The sequence below is a fragment of the Magallana gigas genome, chromosome 8 (assembly GCF_963853765.1).
Source record: "Magallana gigas chromosome 8, xbMagGiga1.1, whole genome shotgun sequence".
In the NCBI taxonomy this organism is placed as follows: Eukaryota; Metazoa; Mollusca; class Bivalvia; order Ostreida; family Ostreidae; genus Magallana; species Magallana gigas.
Window position 1 is genome coordinate 12,358,971 of NC_088860.1, and position 16,403 is coordinate 12,375,373.

The 16,403-nt window shown below is 30.5% G+C and overlaps 1 protein-coding gene and 1 long non-coding RNA gene across 2 annotated transcripts; both read right to left on the minus strand.

Moving 5' to 3' along the window:
- Positions 1-1,860: 1,860 nt before the first annotated feature.
- On the minus strand, positions 1,861-13,695 carry LOC105323709 (prion-like-(Q/N-rich) domain-bearing protein 25). Its single transcript, XM_066069012.1, has 10 exons — positions 13,668-13,695; positions 11,866-11,997; positions 11,394-11,525; positions 11,067-11,198; positions 10,397-10,528; positions 9,871-10,005; positions 5,061-5,096; positions 4,467-4,584; positions 4,278-4,377; positions 1,861-2,718 (listed from the first exon to the last, which is right to left on the minus strand). Exons 1-10 carry the CDS (start codon positions 13,693-13,695, stop codon positions 2,596-2,598), a joined length of 1,068 nt encoding a protein of 355 aa, XP_065925084.1. The 3' UTR covers positions 1,861-2,595.
- Positions 13,696-13,987: 292 nt separating this feature from the next.
- Positions 13,988-16,386, minus strand: LOC105319457 (uncharacterized). The gene is made up of 4 exons (XR_010708245.1): positions 16,300-16,386; positions 15,196-15,250; positions 15,006-15,097; positions 13,988-14,141 (listed from the first exon to the last, which is right to left on the minus strand). It is a non-coding gene; the product is annotated as an uncharacterized lncRNA (long non-coding RNA).
- Between the last annotated feature and the right edge of the window lie 17 nt (positions 16,387-16,403).

A 16,403-nucleotide genomic window follows, 5' to 3' on the forward strand; every position in this document is an offset into this window, starting at 1 on the left:
ATCTTGTTGCAACACTGCATCATTATCGGTATTTTAAGTAGTGGGAACCTCTGAAAGGAATACCAAGAGATTGAAAATGTTATAAACTTTAAGAAATGTCTTTTACACTCTCTGAGAGAATTGGATTTGCAGAAAATCCCATGAATTTCTAATGCTGTAGATATGTTTTTCAGATTAGCTTTTGTTATTGATGCAATCTTATTTTGGTGTACATAGAATGTTGATAGTTGCAACTCATACAGACATTCATTTGGTTTATAAGTGTTTATGACTTTGATCTTTGTTGAATGTTCAATATATTTAATATCTTTCTGCCCAATGGAAATCTAAATATCTTTGAAGTTACACCGGTTGGTAACAAAGGAATAATGGTTTCTGGTGATTCTGTTTTAACTATTTGATTCATTAAATTTTTCACATGAGTGCAGACTTGATTGACCCGTATTTCCTGATTTTGTTGTATAAGTGATATTGCTTTAAATAGTATATCACTTGTGACTTTAGTACTAGTATATTAGTACCTATTTCATTTGTATAATCATTTGAAAAATTTAAAGTGTTTTGTAGGACTAAAATGTTATTTTATGGCTTTGGAATTACTGAAATTACATGCACATGATGCAACTATCTTTTGACATTATATATATATATATATATATATATATATATATATATATATATATATATATATATATATATATATATATATATATATATATATATATATATATAATCAAAAGATAAAGAAACTGTCAGCTGGGTTTAAAATTAGTGGCAAAAGGATGTAATACATGTATGTACAATATTAGAAAAGTACCATGTCATTATCCCTTTTAGCAGATTCTTGAAATAACTGCATTGAATATATAAGTATTTGATGAGTGCACAATGTTTGCAAAAATTAATTCTCTTAACACTTTATAATTATTCTATTTTAGTTTCCAGACCATGACATTAATGAATATTTCTAGAATGGAATGCATGAGGATTAGGATGGAACCTTACTCTGCCTTTTAAACAACTCAAACCATCTTTTCAAGATTGATTTACATATTTTATTGTGTAATTACACAAGAGGATTAGAAACAAGTTCTTACAACTGATGTGTTCCTCTCCTAATGATAATACATACAATATACACAATTATCATTTTTATGTTACATGTTACTTATAGTTATTAACTTTATAATAGTAATATTCATAAATATGCATTTTTACAAAGTATTTGCAAATATATGATAAATAGTGTCGACTTACAGTATGAAATAGCATAAACAAGAAAAATTTGTTATTAAATCTTCCAGACTCTTTGGCAAAGTTTTAAACTGCTGAAAAAATAAAGCAGATTGTATTATAAGACAAATTGTCACTACCCCAAAGAAGCAAATGTGAATTATTAAAATTGTTTCTTCAAGCCTATTAAAAAGTAGTTCAAAGAGATTGTTTCTAGCATTTACATAATCCTTGCACACAAAGAAAATATGATAAACATCCTCCTTTTGATCACAAATACAATTAGGTGATTCAATAATGTTTTTTTCTGTACAGATCATAATTCAAAATACAACTGTGTCTCAATTTGGTATGCAAAATATCGATAGTGCGTTTACCGAATGAACACAATTTCAGAGGTTGAGGAATACTTTCAGTAATATTTTTCTTGAATATGTTGAGAGACGTTGCTTCCCTAACTTCTAAATTGAGAGAATTCCATTTCCGAATAGTGTCGGGTACAAAAGATTCTTTAAAAAGTACTAATCTGCTGATTGGAACAATAATGATATATCACTTTAGTTTCTTAAAAAGGGTCATTAATCTATTTTCATTATATCAAACTAGATACAAATGTATGAAGTCTCAATTTGGTATGCAAAATATCGATAGTGCGTTTACCGAATGAACACAATTTCAGAGGTTGAGGAATACTTTCAGTAATATTTTTCTTGAATATGTTGAGAGACGTTGCTTCCCTAACTTCTAAATTGAGAGAATTCCATTTCCGAATAGTGTCGGGTACAAAAGATTCTTTAAAAAGTACTAATCTGCTGATTGGAACAATAATGATATATCACTTTAGTTTCTTAAAAAGGGTCATTAATCTATTTTCATTATATCAAACTAGATACAAATGTATGAAGTTGTGTAGATTTATACATGTACCTACAAGCAATATACCTTTAATATTCACCAGGTACATGTACCTGCCTACTATATTTGATAATGTACGTCTTGCATGCCTTATACTCAATGTTATATGTATTATGTATAATTAAAATACTTGGAAAATTGTTATTTATTTATTTATTATAATAAGATTAAGAAACAGATTATAGTCAATGCACGTTTTCAAGAGTAGTCTCTCTTGGGGACAATAATGAATGCTCCCCAGGGTTCATGACCGTGTGCATGCGGATTCCATATCATGTACATACATACATTTACACTTGAATCTCCTTTTCGCAACATGTCTCCTATTTGCTATTTCATAGATCACTTTTCTAAAGTAAAATAGTCACCACAATATGAGTTAGTATGCCGGAGATGACTATAGTCAGCAGGTATAGCACATGAATGATCAAATTAATTCACGATAATCTATTTAAGTTTCTCGTATAAATGGTTGTTAACGTCATCTTGCGTCTGTCCATTTTTAAGTTTTTCATACACATTGTTATGCATTGATGTTTCTTCCGAGCATGAGTATGGAGATATTTCCCGCTAAAATTGGTGGAAAGTTTTGAATAGATTAGTGGGTTTTCTTACTGTTTCTTAAATTTGTTTAATGAGATATTACATTTTCATTATCTTAAGAAGTTTTATTATAAGGGCCAAATCTAATAATCGAGCTCATGAAGTGTAAAGATATGTATCATGATATAATTTAACCATTTTCAAACAAACAAGAAATTTGTGCATTGGTGTGAATTTAAAACAGAATGTAATTTTAAAGTGCCAAAATGTCAGTTTAGACAAATGAAAAGCATAATAACATTTTGTAAAAAATTATTACTGACCTTACTCATTGAACTTAATCCATTATGGAAAACAAGAGGCCAATTGGCCTTAACGGTCACCTGAGTAGCATATAACCCATACATAAAATTATCGAGGAGTCTCAAATATGCATTTAATTAATTAGGTTTCATTCTGGAGTAGAACAATTATAAATTTGTAATGACGACCACCTCCCTGTCTGAGTTTTTTCAAAAAGAACTGTGAAATCTATAATTGTGGCGAAAAACTTAAAGATCTGGTCTACAAAATCATGACTTCAATTTTCCTTTCAGGTGTGTGGGAGTAAAGAAGATAATTTGTTAACATTATATGCATTAACACCTATACATACATTTTGGCCCTGCCCTAGAGTCAAACCCATACTCCAGGGGACATGAAAATTAAAATTTCAGTAGAGGACTTTCTGGTAATCATAATTATACGTCAGTTTTTTATACAGATGTGTGAGAATAGAGAGGAAATTTATAAACATTATATGCATTAACACTATATTGCCATATTGCCCCCTGCCCCTCATGTCCTGAACCCCTGACCCAGGGGCCATGAATTTCACAATTAAGGTAGAGAAGTTAGTGGACATCATAACCATGTATTCAGTTTTTTTGCCCACATGTATGGGAGTAGAGAAGAAGATTTTTTAAGATTTAATACATGTTTACTATAATTATGGCCATATTGTCCCCACCCTAGAGCCGAAAACCCTGACCCAGGGGTAATAAATTTCACTATGTTGGTAGAGGGCCTCATGGACATTATAACCAGGCATTTAGTTTGTAACAAATAAATATGTGAGTAGAGAAGAAGAATTCTTAGATATAATACATTTTTACTTATAGCCATATTGGCTCCACCCTAGAGCCAGAACCCCTGACCCAGGGGCCATGAATTTCACAATTTTGTTAGAGGGCTTTATGGACTTCATAACTATGCAACCAGTTTTTTCCTCTCATGTGTCAGAGTAGAGAAGAAGATTTTTGAAAATTTAGCTTTTTTTTTTTACATATTTGGCCCTACATCTGGCGCCCCAAGGATAGTAGAGCCAGGAATTAAACAATTTAGATTTCTCTTACCAAAGAGATGCCTAACACCAAAAATGGTAACAATCAGCCATGCAGTTTTAAAGAAGTTAAAACTGTAAAAGTTTTAAAGAAGTTAAAACTGTAAAAGTTTTAAAGAAGTTAAAACTGTAAAATTGTTAACGCACGAAGGACGACGACAGACGAAAACGGATAGCAATAGGTCACCTAAAAATTCATCATTACCTTTTCATCTTTTGTGTGCATGTTTTGGAAAGCATTGGGGTCAACAACTTTTGCAGAACTGCATGCATCATTATCAGAAAATTTAACGTTGAATTCGTCTCTAAAAAAACCATTAATCTCAAGTACATCTGTATATTATCACAAAAAAACAAAAGAAGATTTTGGATAAATCAAACAAAGATAACTGACCTTTTGTTAACATATGCTTTTGATCGCCTGTAAATAATAACCAAAACGACTGTTGTAAGGATCATGCCCAGAAGAAGTCCACCAAATAATGCTCCAAGTGTTGTTCCTATATTTGCTTCTTTTGTGTATCATGAAGATGAATATAATGCATTTATATAACAGAATAAATATAAATGTATTAGTAAAAAGTCCAGGTTAAACATGTCTAACTAAGATAGTTTTAATCCTCTAATTGAGTTGTATATGTATGCAGGCATGGCGATTTTTTGTTTTCTTATACGATCAAATTAGATAAACAATACCTTTTCGAAAAGTAAAAAGAAATCAATTAAACATGTATTAAGTGGGTAAAACAAATCCTTCAAAGAAAAAAGATGAACACTATTTCTTTTTATGACCAAATTTATCAAGAAATATAAATAAGAAATTAATGTCATATTATGTTGGTGATATCTGTCCTTATCATCAATAATAGATTTTGAAAGAAGCTCAAGCATTACGTCATATTACCATTTACCACGTAGTTTAATATAAAACCAACGATATTGTCCAGAAGTAAAACGATTATAATATTTCGAAATTATGGTTGATTACCTTGATGTTGAAACTTTGAATAGATACTTTTCTGACCTGCAATAAAACAATATGTTAGTACTGAAATGGACATGATATCTGGTATATAAAAATGTACAGATGTAATTTAAAAACTATGCCTTTTCTAGAACACGCATCTCCAGATCGCTTGGATCAAATTGATATTAAAAAGCACGAACTGAACTTTAATATACCTATAATATGATACATATTTATTGTAATAAAACAATCATAAAGAAAACAAATGTGAGGAAGCATACTTTGAACACAACTAGTAGCATTCTCAGCAGTGTATCTTTCGATACAAGAACATGTTCCTCCAATACAGCTGGCGTACAGTGATCCTGTACCTTGTTCACTATTACAATTACACTTTGTTTTTTGGCAAGACAAAAACTTTAAAAGTACATTTCTATTTAGGAATCTGCATTTATAAATCCAAAACAGCACAACTTCATAAAACAGATGCATTGCGTTAAACATTTTTCAACTACATATGTAAAATGTATTAAAGCTGGAATCTTCCCTTTTCATTATTGCTGTCAATGGCCCAAATTAGACCCTTGGTTAGTAAATATGAATAAGGTTGAGCAAGCAGTAAATATTTTAAGGACATATGAGCGTTGGTCAATTTTAGGAAAATTTCCATAAAATTCTATTCCTTATTTATAGGTACCCCACCCCGAAAAAAAAAAAATTTGGAGTATACTACAAGCGTAATTTAAAGCTAGAATATCTTAATTTTTTTCTTATAATAGCATGCAACACGCAAATGAATATTTATAAATGAAGTCATAGTATACACTTTCCGCTGAGATTTCATTGAAACTATCAATCGAAATAGACATATGATATAAAATATCGTCTTCATATTGCATAGAGAGAAAATACTTTGAGAATAAGAATTTATTTGATAACATGCAGGATTTACATCATTGTGAAACAAAATGTGAGTTGTTTTTTTTTTTTACAATTCGCATTGCAATAGAATTGCAATAGAAAATTAGCAAATAACGCTTAAATTGTCGCGAAAATATAATTGCACAGTTTTCGTAACAGACATATTTTTTGTTAAAAAAATCTTTCACATATCGTTATGAATCGGTGTGCCGTTTAATTTCTTACTTTTATAATACATGCATTACTACATTTACTTTAAGGTGTACAAGAGCTATTTAAACAATCTTGTCGTGTGCTGTACTGAATCATTAAGGGGGAAGGAAACTAAAAATATGTTGTACAATAAATCAATAAATTTTCATCTACTATAATTTGGATGATCGTATTTATTTTCATTAAAACCTCCGGAATAATGGATAAATTATGAAATATCCATCGCTTGATGTAAATTCCCCACCGCTATGAGAGCTGCCATTGAACTGTAATCTTTGATGTCATACCATCCATTCCGGTTTGTTTAATCAACAAAGTACCAGTAGCATATATATACAGATCATGACATTCTCTCTAAATGACAGGTTATGGAAAATGAAAGGTTAGTGTTAAAGGAATTTTCTTATAGTAGTGGATATTGCCAACAGACGCCAAATATCGTAGAACATGATTGCCATCTTTATTTTGACATGGTAATTCCGACTTTTGAGAATTTACTTTAAACATCCCGATTACAATTATAACAGACTTGACTTGGAATAAAATATTTACTCATGGTAATTTTCAACCAACAGCTGTCATTTATTTAATAAAAATGCATCTATTAATGCATACAGGTATTTATTCTTTAGATGAATGTTTGAATCTAAACATTATCAATTTCGTATAGTTCATTACTTAAGTAACAGAAAGGCATAAACCAGCGTTTTATTCAGAACACTGTGTAAATTGTTTATGTAAACCAAACCGGAATATAGGGTGTGGCGTATAAAAATCATTTTGATTATTATTCATTTTTGGTTTTTAATACAAAAGAGTTCTATATCATGCCAGCCTTTAGTATATAATATTTCTTTTAATTTCAAACGTGCATTAAAGCTTGATTATGTAGTTTATTTTTAATTCGGCATGACATCATGTGAATATTTTAACCAATTTATTAATATAACCAAAAATATGCTATTAACTTTCCCTTCCCTTCGAATATAATATTAAATTCAGAAACTAGGCACTGATATCGATGATGGTCAACTGATAGTTAGACAAATTGATTCAAGTAAATAAGTAGGCATGTATTGAGGGGCATTTCACGCTGTTTTTTAGGGACATTTTACTCCAAAAACGCTTAGCGCTAGATAGAATAACATGTTTTGACAAGCAGTGATTATCCAAACAATTGTCAAAAGATGAATAAATTGTAATGCTCAACGAAGGCCTATGGAAGAAACCTTTCGGTTTATTACTTTCAACAACAAAGAAAACAAGATATGAATGACAAAAAACCATAATATCCATGAATAGCAAATAAAGTGTTATATTCTATCGTCTCGTGGGTATAACGTTTTTTAGAAAGCCGTTCGATTACTGGATAAGAGCTCGCTTTATCTATAGACGGCAAACCTAATCCACCGAAAGATATGCAATGTGTTAACAGAGAAAAGTAGGGAACAAAACCTTGAATAAGTTGTTCATTTTGTAAAACGTTAATTCACTTTAAGACGTAGCATAATGAATTTTTATATATACGTATTTCTAACTGTATTAAATTGAAACGAGGTGATAACGAACAGTGTTAAAATCAAAATAGGTCAAAAGGAAAAATACAAAACTTGGGCAAAGCAAACACGGACCTCTACAAAAATTATAGGATTTGGTGCTATGGAGGAGTGAACATCCTTCACTAACCGGTCACACCCGCCGTGTGCTCTTTGTCCTTATCGAGAAAACAATTTGAATAAATTTGGGTAGTCAGGCAAGCTTATTGGAAAGCTATTGCTTGTATAATATTAAGGTAAGATGCGACCTACATGTATCTTCCATTTTTTCTATTTTTTCCTATCTCCACCATGTGAAGATTTCTACTTCGTTATTTTACAATTTTATTTTTTGTAATATAATTTTTTTGTTTGGATATAAAGTGTTCAAATGACAATATATAGTATGACTTTACTTATAAGCATTCAAATGCATTTTGCGTGCTATTTTAAGAAAAATTTGAAATATTCTAGCTCCGAAACGAGCCTGGTAATGTACTTTGAATTATTTGGAATTAACAGGTTTAAATGTTAATAAATAAGGAAAGAAATATCAAGGAAAATTATATGAAATTGAGGAACATCTCGTCTGTCCTTAATGAAAATAATATAAATAAACGTCATAAATCCCATATCAAACGACATATAACCACTTGAATCTGTGCGTCTTTTAAATGATTTTATGAACAGCAGCAAAGTATAAGGTAATGTTAGCTGCAAGTCTGTATACCCTTGATTGAAAAAAATTTCGGATGGTAATCAATTTTTCCGGAACGAGAGCTACATATATGCAGCTAAGGTAACTAATAATAATTCCGATGAAATACTTTGTATAGTAATGCAAGGTTTTAAGAAAGCAATACTTATTTGTTTAAAAAATAACATCCTAATTCTTCGTTTATATTCGCTATCTGTAGAACAAGCAGAACCAGTATCAGTCCGACCCTCACCGTATACATTGTTCGAATTTAATAGCCTTAGCATTGCATTTCTTTGCATGTACACTTAAATATCTTTAAAAAATTCAACACTTAAAGTGTTTATCTATATGGCTATTAATCTATATGTACACATAGCGTACACACGTGGTTCAAAATACCCGAAAAACAGAAAACGGTAAAGAATTCACTCCCACAAAAATGGACCGAACTGACAAAAATTGTTTCTGCAAATACAATGTACTGACTAAAACCGGCGTTCTTTCTCGTTCTATTTTTATTTTCACTTGGTCCAGTTCAATTTCAAAGGGATCCACCAATGCTACGAAACCATCAAATTCAATACTACGGAAGGATTTGAAATTAAATTCTTTACAACTTTGCTTCAATAATGCATTAGAAATTGTTAGTCCTTTACAAGTTATTGACAAAAAACTTTTGACGCCTCTAACTCCCTAATTATAAGGGCCAGCCCCTTTTTCTGTATACCGAATGAAAGGTCTCGGTTAGACCAAAAACTTTTAAAATACATCTTATAAAAAATTCTTATCATGTAGAAAACTACAATGGAAATTACGTGAAAATGTTTGCATTTTTTTCCTTACCTTTGTTTCAACACCTATACAACTCCTTTTATTTGCATTTAAATAACAAAGGAAATAAGTCTTGCACAAATTCAATGTGTCAACTTCCAAACCAGCAAATCTTTGAGACTCTGCCATTCATAGTTAAAGCTAAACCCTCCGGACAAAAAAGTCGTTAAATTTTACTAAAAGGAGAATAATTGACAAACGGATGGGATTATGAAATGACAACATCGGGCGGCAAGTTATCAGACCTGAAAATCTCAAATCAATCGGTGAACAAACGAGCGAGATATTAAGGATTAAAGTTGGCGTCTAGAAGGGAAAAAAAATAAGAAATCTGAAAATTTTGCAAAATAATACTAAAGTCTTCCGCTTCCGATCGGAAGAACTTAATAAAAAATAACTGCAGAAAATCCAAAGACTACAAAAGGAATACTACACGTCGGCCAATAGTTTCAGGTGTGCAATCGGGTGTAACGAAATCGAAGGGTTTATATACCAGGTACCTGTGTGACGGTGCCTATTTACGAGCGGTGTTCAGCTTTAAATACTTCAATTTGTAGCATAGTCAATACTATTATGATTACACCATTATAAAATCACAATTTGAAAAAAAAGCAAATATAAGGATGTATACTTTGAACACAAGTAGATTTCTCAGCCGTGTATCCTTCAATACATGTACAAGAACATTTTCCTCCCAGGCAGCTGGCGTACGGTGATTCTGTACATTGTTCACTAAAGGAGCAGGGGTGGTTCAAAGCAAGGTTTCCTATCCAAACAGTAATCTGTTTTCATTTGTTATAGTAATACACCTTTACAACTTACCCAGATGTAATTCTTTAATTGTTAAGCTAGATTTGTTTAAAAAAATGGAAATATTCATTAAACACAATTTTCTGTTAAGTTTTTCCTTTTTATATCCAGTTTTTTTTTTTTACCATATATTCTATTTACGGCATTTTATGAATATGGATGGATGATTTCTCTCTATGTTAAAATCAAGTTTTATAGTATATTGAATATATAGAAGGAAAACAATTTTTATACTAGTTAATTATCTTGTCTAGTTAGTGCCGATCGAAGCTATTAAAATATTGTGATGATCAGAAATCAAATGTACCCATTTTACACTTGTCAGTATGTATTTTTGGTATGCTTACCTTCATAACATTCATGATCATATAAAATATATCCAGTTTTACACACACATCTGTTATGTTCGCATACTCCCGAATTTTTGCTTTCTTGACAATGTTTGTTCTGCCTGCAGTACCCACCGACCGGGGCCTTGACTATAGAATATAATCAATGTATCATATCATAAATGTTACCCTTTTTTAAAATTGTATCTAAGAAAATATTCGGCCCCCGTTTTATTTTTGCCACCTTTTATCTCGTTGTCAGGAAGTAAATTCTTATGTCTCTATTTATGTCGTTTTAAACACAACCTTGAGCTCGTTTTAGCAAATTAAAGATGCGGCGAAACCGTTTGCAAGCATAAAAATGCAAAAATTACTCGGGACCAAAACAACCATATAAACAGTATGTTTCATCTTTTTAAATCAGGAGTATGCATATATATATATATATATATATATATATATATATATATATATATATATATATATATATATATATATATATATATATATATAAATATTTGAATTTATAAGTAGCAAACGTGATCATTTAAACAGATGCACGCGTTAACACAAAAGTCAAAGTCTTACTGTCGAACATTAGTCGTAAAATAAGTAGTACATTTAATAAAATTATTATTATATCATTATGAAATCACATATAAAAGAAAGTAAATATAAAGATGCATACTTTCAACGCAATAGGTAGATTCCTCAGCAGTGTATCCTTCGATACAGGAACATATTCCTCCAAGACAGCTAGCGTAAGGTGATCCTGAACATTGTTCACTAAAGGAGCAGGGGTGGTTCAAAGCAAGGTTTCCTATCCAAACAGTAAACTAACATCTTATGTTATAGACATATACTTTTACAACGTATACAAGTGTAGCTGTTTAATTGTTAAGGTACATATAGGTTATGATAAAGAAAATAGAAAATTTCATAAACACTATTTTTGTTTGTTTTAAAGAACATTTAGAGTGCAGCAACTGTTTAATTTTCATAAATCGAAGCCTACCTTCATGGCATATAAGATTATGTTGAATATATCCGCTTCTACAGACACATTTCTCGTGATCGCACACTCCTGAATGTTCGCTTCCCTGACATTGTTCGTTCAGCGTGCAGTACTCACCGACTTGAACCTTGACTATTAAATGAATCGGTAAATTGGTTACACAGTTGCAACTGATTTTTCTTTATATCACTAATATTTGATTGATGCTCACACTTTCAAAATCAGGAATATGCATTATTTTTGTAATTTATAGATAGCTTAACTAATCCATCCGAACAGATGCACGCGTTTGAATACTTTATTTTAGGAAATAATAGAAAATCGTTATAGTTGATGCCTAAGTCTTTTTGTTGACTATTAGTCCTCCTAAATAAGTAGCAAAGTGATTATTTTAAAAACATTGTTAAAAACATTTTCAAAATCACATTTAAAAAGGGACAACAAAAGCATGTAGATGTATAAAGATGCATACCTGGAACACAATAATTAGAATCCTCAGCCGTGTATCCTTTGATGCAAGAACATATTCCTCCAAGACAACTGACGTACGGTGATCCTGCACATTGTTCATTGAAGGAGCAGAACTGGTTCAAAGAAAGTTGTCCTATCCAAAGAATTATCAATCTGATTTCTATGCTATAGTAATATACTTCTACAACTTACACAAGTAAGCCTTGTGTTGTGAAAAAAATCAGATCTCTGCCAATAAGCACTAATTTTTGTTTATTTTGAAAAAAAATCAAAGAAGAGCAACTGCTTTATATTATGGTAACAATGATATCTATTCAATATTTCCCGTTTTACTTATATAATATATATGGATTTATAAACTATTGATGTCCCCTGACAAAACAAGTTTTGAGAGCTGACAAGAAATTGAAAGAGAAAAATTTTTGAAAATTTAAACATTGCTTTTCTATTTCATACAAAATTAGTTCCTTAAATGTCCTCCTTATTTTAAACATGTTAGTATGTATTTTTGAATAACAGTTGAAGCTTACCTTCATGACATTTTAAATTAGATAAAATATATCCGGTTTTACACACACATATGTGATGTTCGCATACTCCCGAATTTTCACTTCCATGACATTGTTCGTTATGCTTGCAGTATCCACCAATTGGGACCTTTACTAATTTGATCAATGGAATAACATTATAATCTAACTATTTTATGAAAACATTCAAGATCATTAAAACTCACGCTTTTTTCTTTTAAAAATTTTAAGGTATTTATCATAATAGTACAGAGCATTTTTCTTTTCTCAAATTCACTTGTCAGTTTGATGTAGACAATTGTCATGCAAAGAAAAGATCGATAAAGTCACATTCTACTTTCACAGCCCTGTTTAAATTAAATACCAATTCTGGCAAAAACCCTTGGCTTGTGACAATGCAAAATGGTAAATATTTTCAGATTCCTATCATTTTGCTTGAAAACATTAATAATGCTGGATAATGTAAGAGTAGGAACAAAATATAAGCAATTTCTCCTACTTTGATGCTAAACGTCATGTTAATAGAAAATGAGCCAAAATCGCAAGTCTAATCTTTGAAATAGTTGAGATCATTACACTGAAAAAATTTGGGTCGGGTTTCCAACACAGCAAAAAGAGCGGTCAAAAAGCATATGTACCTTTAAAATATGACAAACTTAGCACCAACGTGAATTAGGATGTCAAAAAGTTGTAATGATTATTAGAACTTAGAACAGTGTCACAAATTATAGCAATTTGACTGTTAAACAAATAGCTAGATGTACATATAAGTTAGTAAAATCCTTTTGTTTATGAAAAAAAACCAACAAAAAACAAAAACAAGAAATTGCAACGTGTAAGAACATTCATGTAATTGGCAAATATTTTGAAATACTGTAATGATCAACAATTGACTGAAATTCCAAGAAAAGACGATGTCCTTTCATTATCACCTTCGGCCTCAAACTACAATTAATGGGGAGTGAATGAAGAAAAGTTTTAATCGTCCAGGGATAGTTAAGCGATACCATTTCTCTAAGTAAGTGTTAGTTCCAGTGTCTTAATCGTTAAATTTCAATACAGAAAGGATGTCCATTAGTTGGGCGAGTTTACATAGACCAAGTGAAAGTTGTCAAAATTAAAAGGTATATAAAAGAAACCTATAAACCTATTAGAGTACCATCGCCCTAATATAATTAACGATAGAGTTCCAGAACACTTTTGTAAAGTAATCACATGTTGAATAACAAAATATCTGATATTTAAATACACCTATTGTATTTGCCATATCACTCACCATTCATCAAACCTTTTACTGCCTTCATTTAAATTTGTAAAGCAACTCTCAAAACAAAGACGCAGGAACCGCTATTTTCCATATTTGAAGACCATACCCAATATTATGTACAACACTTTGAATATTAGATAAAAGGTTACAAAGCCGTGTTTGATTCTAGAAAAATATGTGTAAGGTAGTCATTAAATAGAATGGCAAGGGTTTGTTTGCCAAAAGAAAACGTTTATTGATCAATCACTGTATATTACGGTGTATGCATTATTGACCATTTAAAATTGACTTGGATGAACTTACCTTTATTCCATGCCAGGCAGGTGATATTCATGTTCAAGACATGACACTTGTATGTCCCTCTACACGGTTCATGCTCATATATTTCATTTCCAAATCCTAATTTAACTCTCTCCAGGCAATTGTTATATACAGAGAGAGCATTTAATGTAACTTGGCATTCGGTTTGACATGAAACATTAACTGTAATGATAGAAATTGCATCTTACTAATTAATGCATTGTGTATGTCATTATGGTAAAGAGTTACATGTTAGAAAATACATAGAAACGACATTTTAATTCAGGGGTTTAAAAAGGGTTTATATGTGTATATTTACATTCAACATATTTTATCTTGTAAAGTGTGTTGAAAGATACGGCAGTTATAACACTGTAATACACACAGGGTACTTTATGGTTAAAATGACGAGTTTTATAATAAGAAACAAACGTTGGACGTTTGAACGTTGAAAATCAAAGTTCACGCTTTTGGTTGTTACAGTCGCTATTCCACTAATATGAACGTACCCTAAGGATAAGATAAAAACACACCGCTGGAGTTATGAGACTGTTATCTTTCAAAAAACCATGATTCAAAGCTATATTATGATACCATTTATATAAATTATTCTGTAGATGGACAATAAATCCTGACCATTAGATCCTGATTAATTTGTATCTATCTAGCCCTCTTTTAAATATTCTATATTAATGCTCAGATATCCCCTTCTGTTTTTCACTATGAATTAACATTAAAATGGCCAGTTTATTACAATACAATACAATTCAATTTCTTTATCAAAAAGGAAGTAATAAAATGTACCGGTTTAAAATCCTAGTCTGAATTGTTAGTACACACTTGAAACATGTAAATATTTCCTCATAAAAACCACACTTTGATTAAATTATGTTGAAATCTATTTGTTACATGAAAAGTATTGTAGAAAAGTTAAACAGTACATTTATTTACTATAGTATATACTTTATTAGCATGGTGTGACTATCTGCCTTCATAATAGATAAAAAAATGCAATCAAGTCTACTTTTATAATTTGTAATTACTTACAATCATTTAAAAGCTCATCTGCATGTTCATAACTAAAGCCACACTTGTGTTGGTCATGCATAAATTTGATAATTGTCTCTAAACAAAGACTCCTGAAAATAAAATTAACAAAATCTTTATTTATGAATTTAAATATCAGTTTGGAAATGATTTCAATTGTAATTTTAAACCGATTGGCATTTTCTCATACCTGTCAATGTTAAAGCAAAGAGCTTCTGGTTTATACAACACAATTAGTATGACACCTGAAGAATATGAGGAACCATTAATTCTTTTAAAATTTAATCAAGAAAAACATTGATGACTGTTACATATGTACATAGTGTAGACTGAAAGTATTTAGACATTAAAACCACAGAAAGTACTTCTCAGAGTCATTCCCCGTCGCTGATGTTTCTGGTTAGTTACAGTGGGAAATTGAACTTGAAACAGTGCTCACGCTAGTTTATTTGGTATTTACTCGTATTCTTTTCTCTATCATATAGTTTTAGTTTCAACAATATCGGTGTATATGAATGCATATATTTCTTAGTTGCTAGTTTATTGTCATTTTTACATAATACTGGTTTCTTAGTAGATTAAACCCTAAAATAAAGAATATATTTATTTTTATTAATTTTTTCATATGTCTATGTTGATATTTTAACCTTATGGTGAGTTTCCTTTCATTTTTTTTGCTTTGCTAGCGTGTTTTGTAGAAACAACAACTACAAAATGAATTTATTTTATAAAATGCATATTGGTCAATTTAGATTTATCATTTAACTTAATAAGCTTTTTTAAAAAAGCTAATGACAGAGTAAAGGTTTACATTGCACAGAAAGAATAATACTACATTTCACAAACCTAATGGTTGGTGAAATGTAGTATCTGTTGAAGAATTATTACTTCCTTTTTTGACAGACATCCGTATATGTTTTAAAAGTAATGATTTTAAATACCCAATTAAGGACTACATATATCAAGTTTAACAGAGCAGCACTGTCGTTTTGGATTTAGCAATTAATGATAATAATGATTTTAAATATACAATTAAGCAATTTTCAAAAGTTTTTATGAAGATATTTACCGACGTTAAGTTTCGGCTTATTTTAGTTAAATAGAAAACAAAATGAAAAGAGGAAGTAATACATCTTAAGATAAGATCTTATATTTAACTCTTTGAGATACTACTGATGTTTAAGTAGGATAAATTATGTATGCAATTCATTTCCATTAATCTTTGCGTATGAAAAGGAATTAAAAAAAACTCCTCAAATCATATAGAATGAGAAATACGGGTTTTTCTACTTACACACTGTACACAGGGATACATTGGCCATGATTTTGTAATAACTTCCTTTTTTCACTTCACAGGTGAACAATTCAACCTCTTATGTTTTATAAAACACTGCTGGG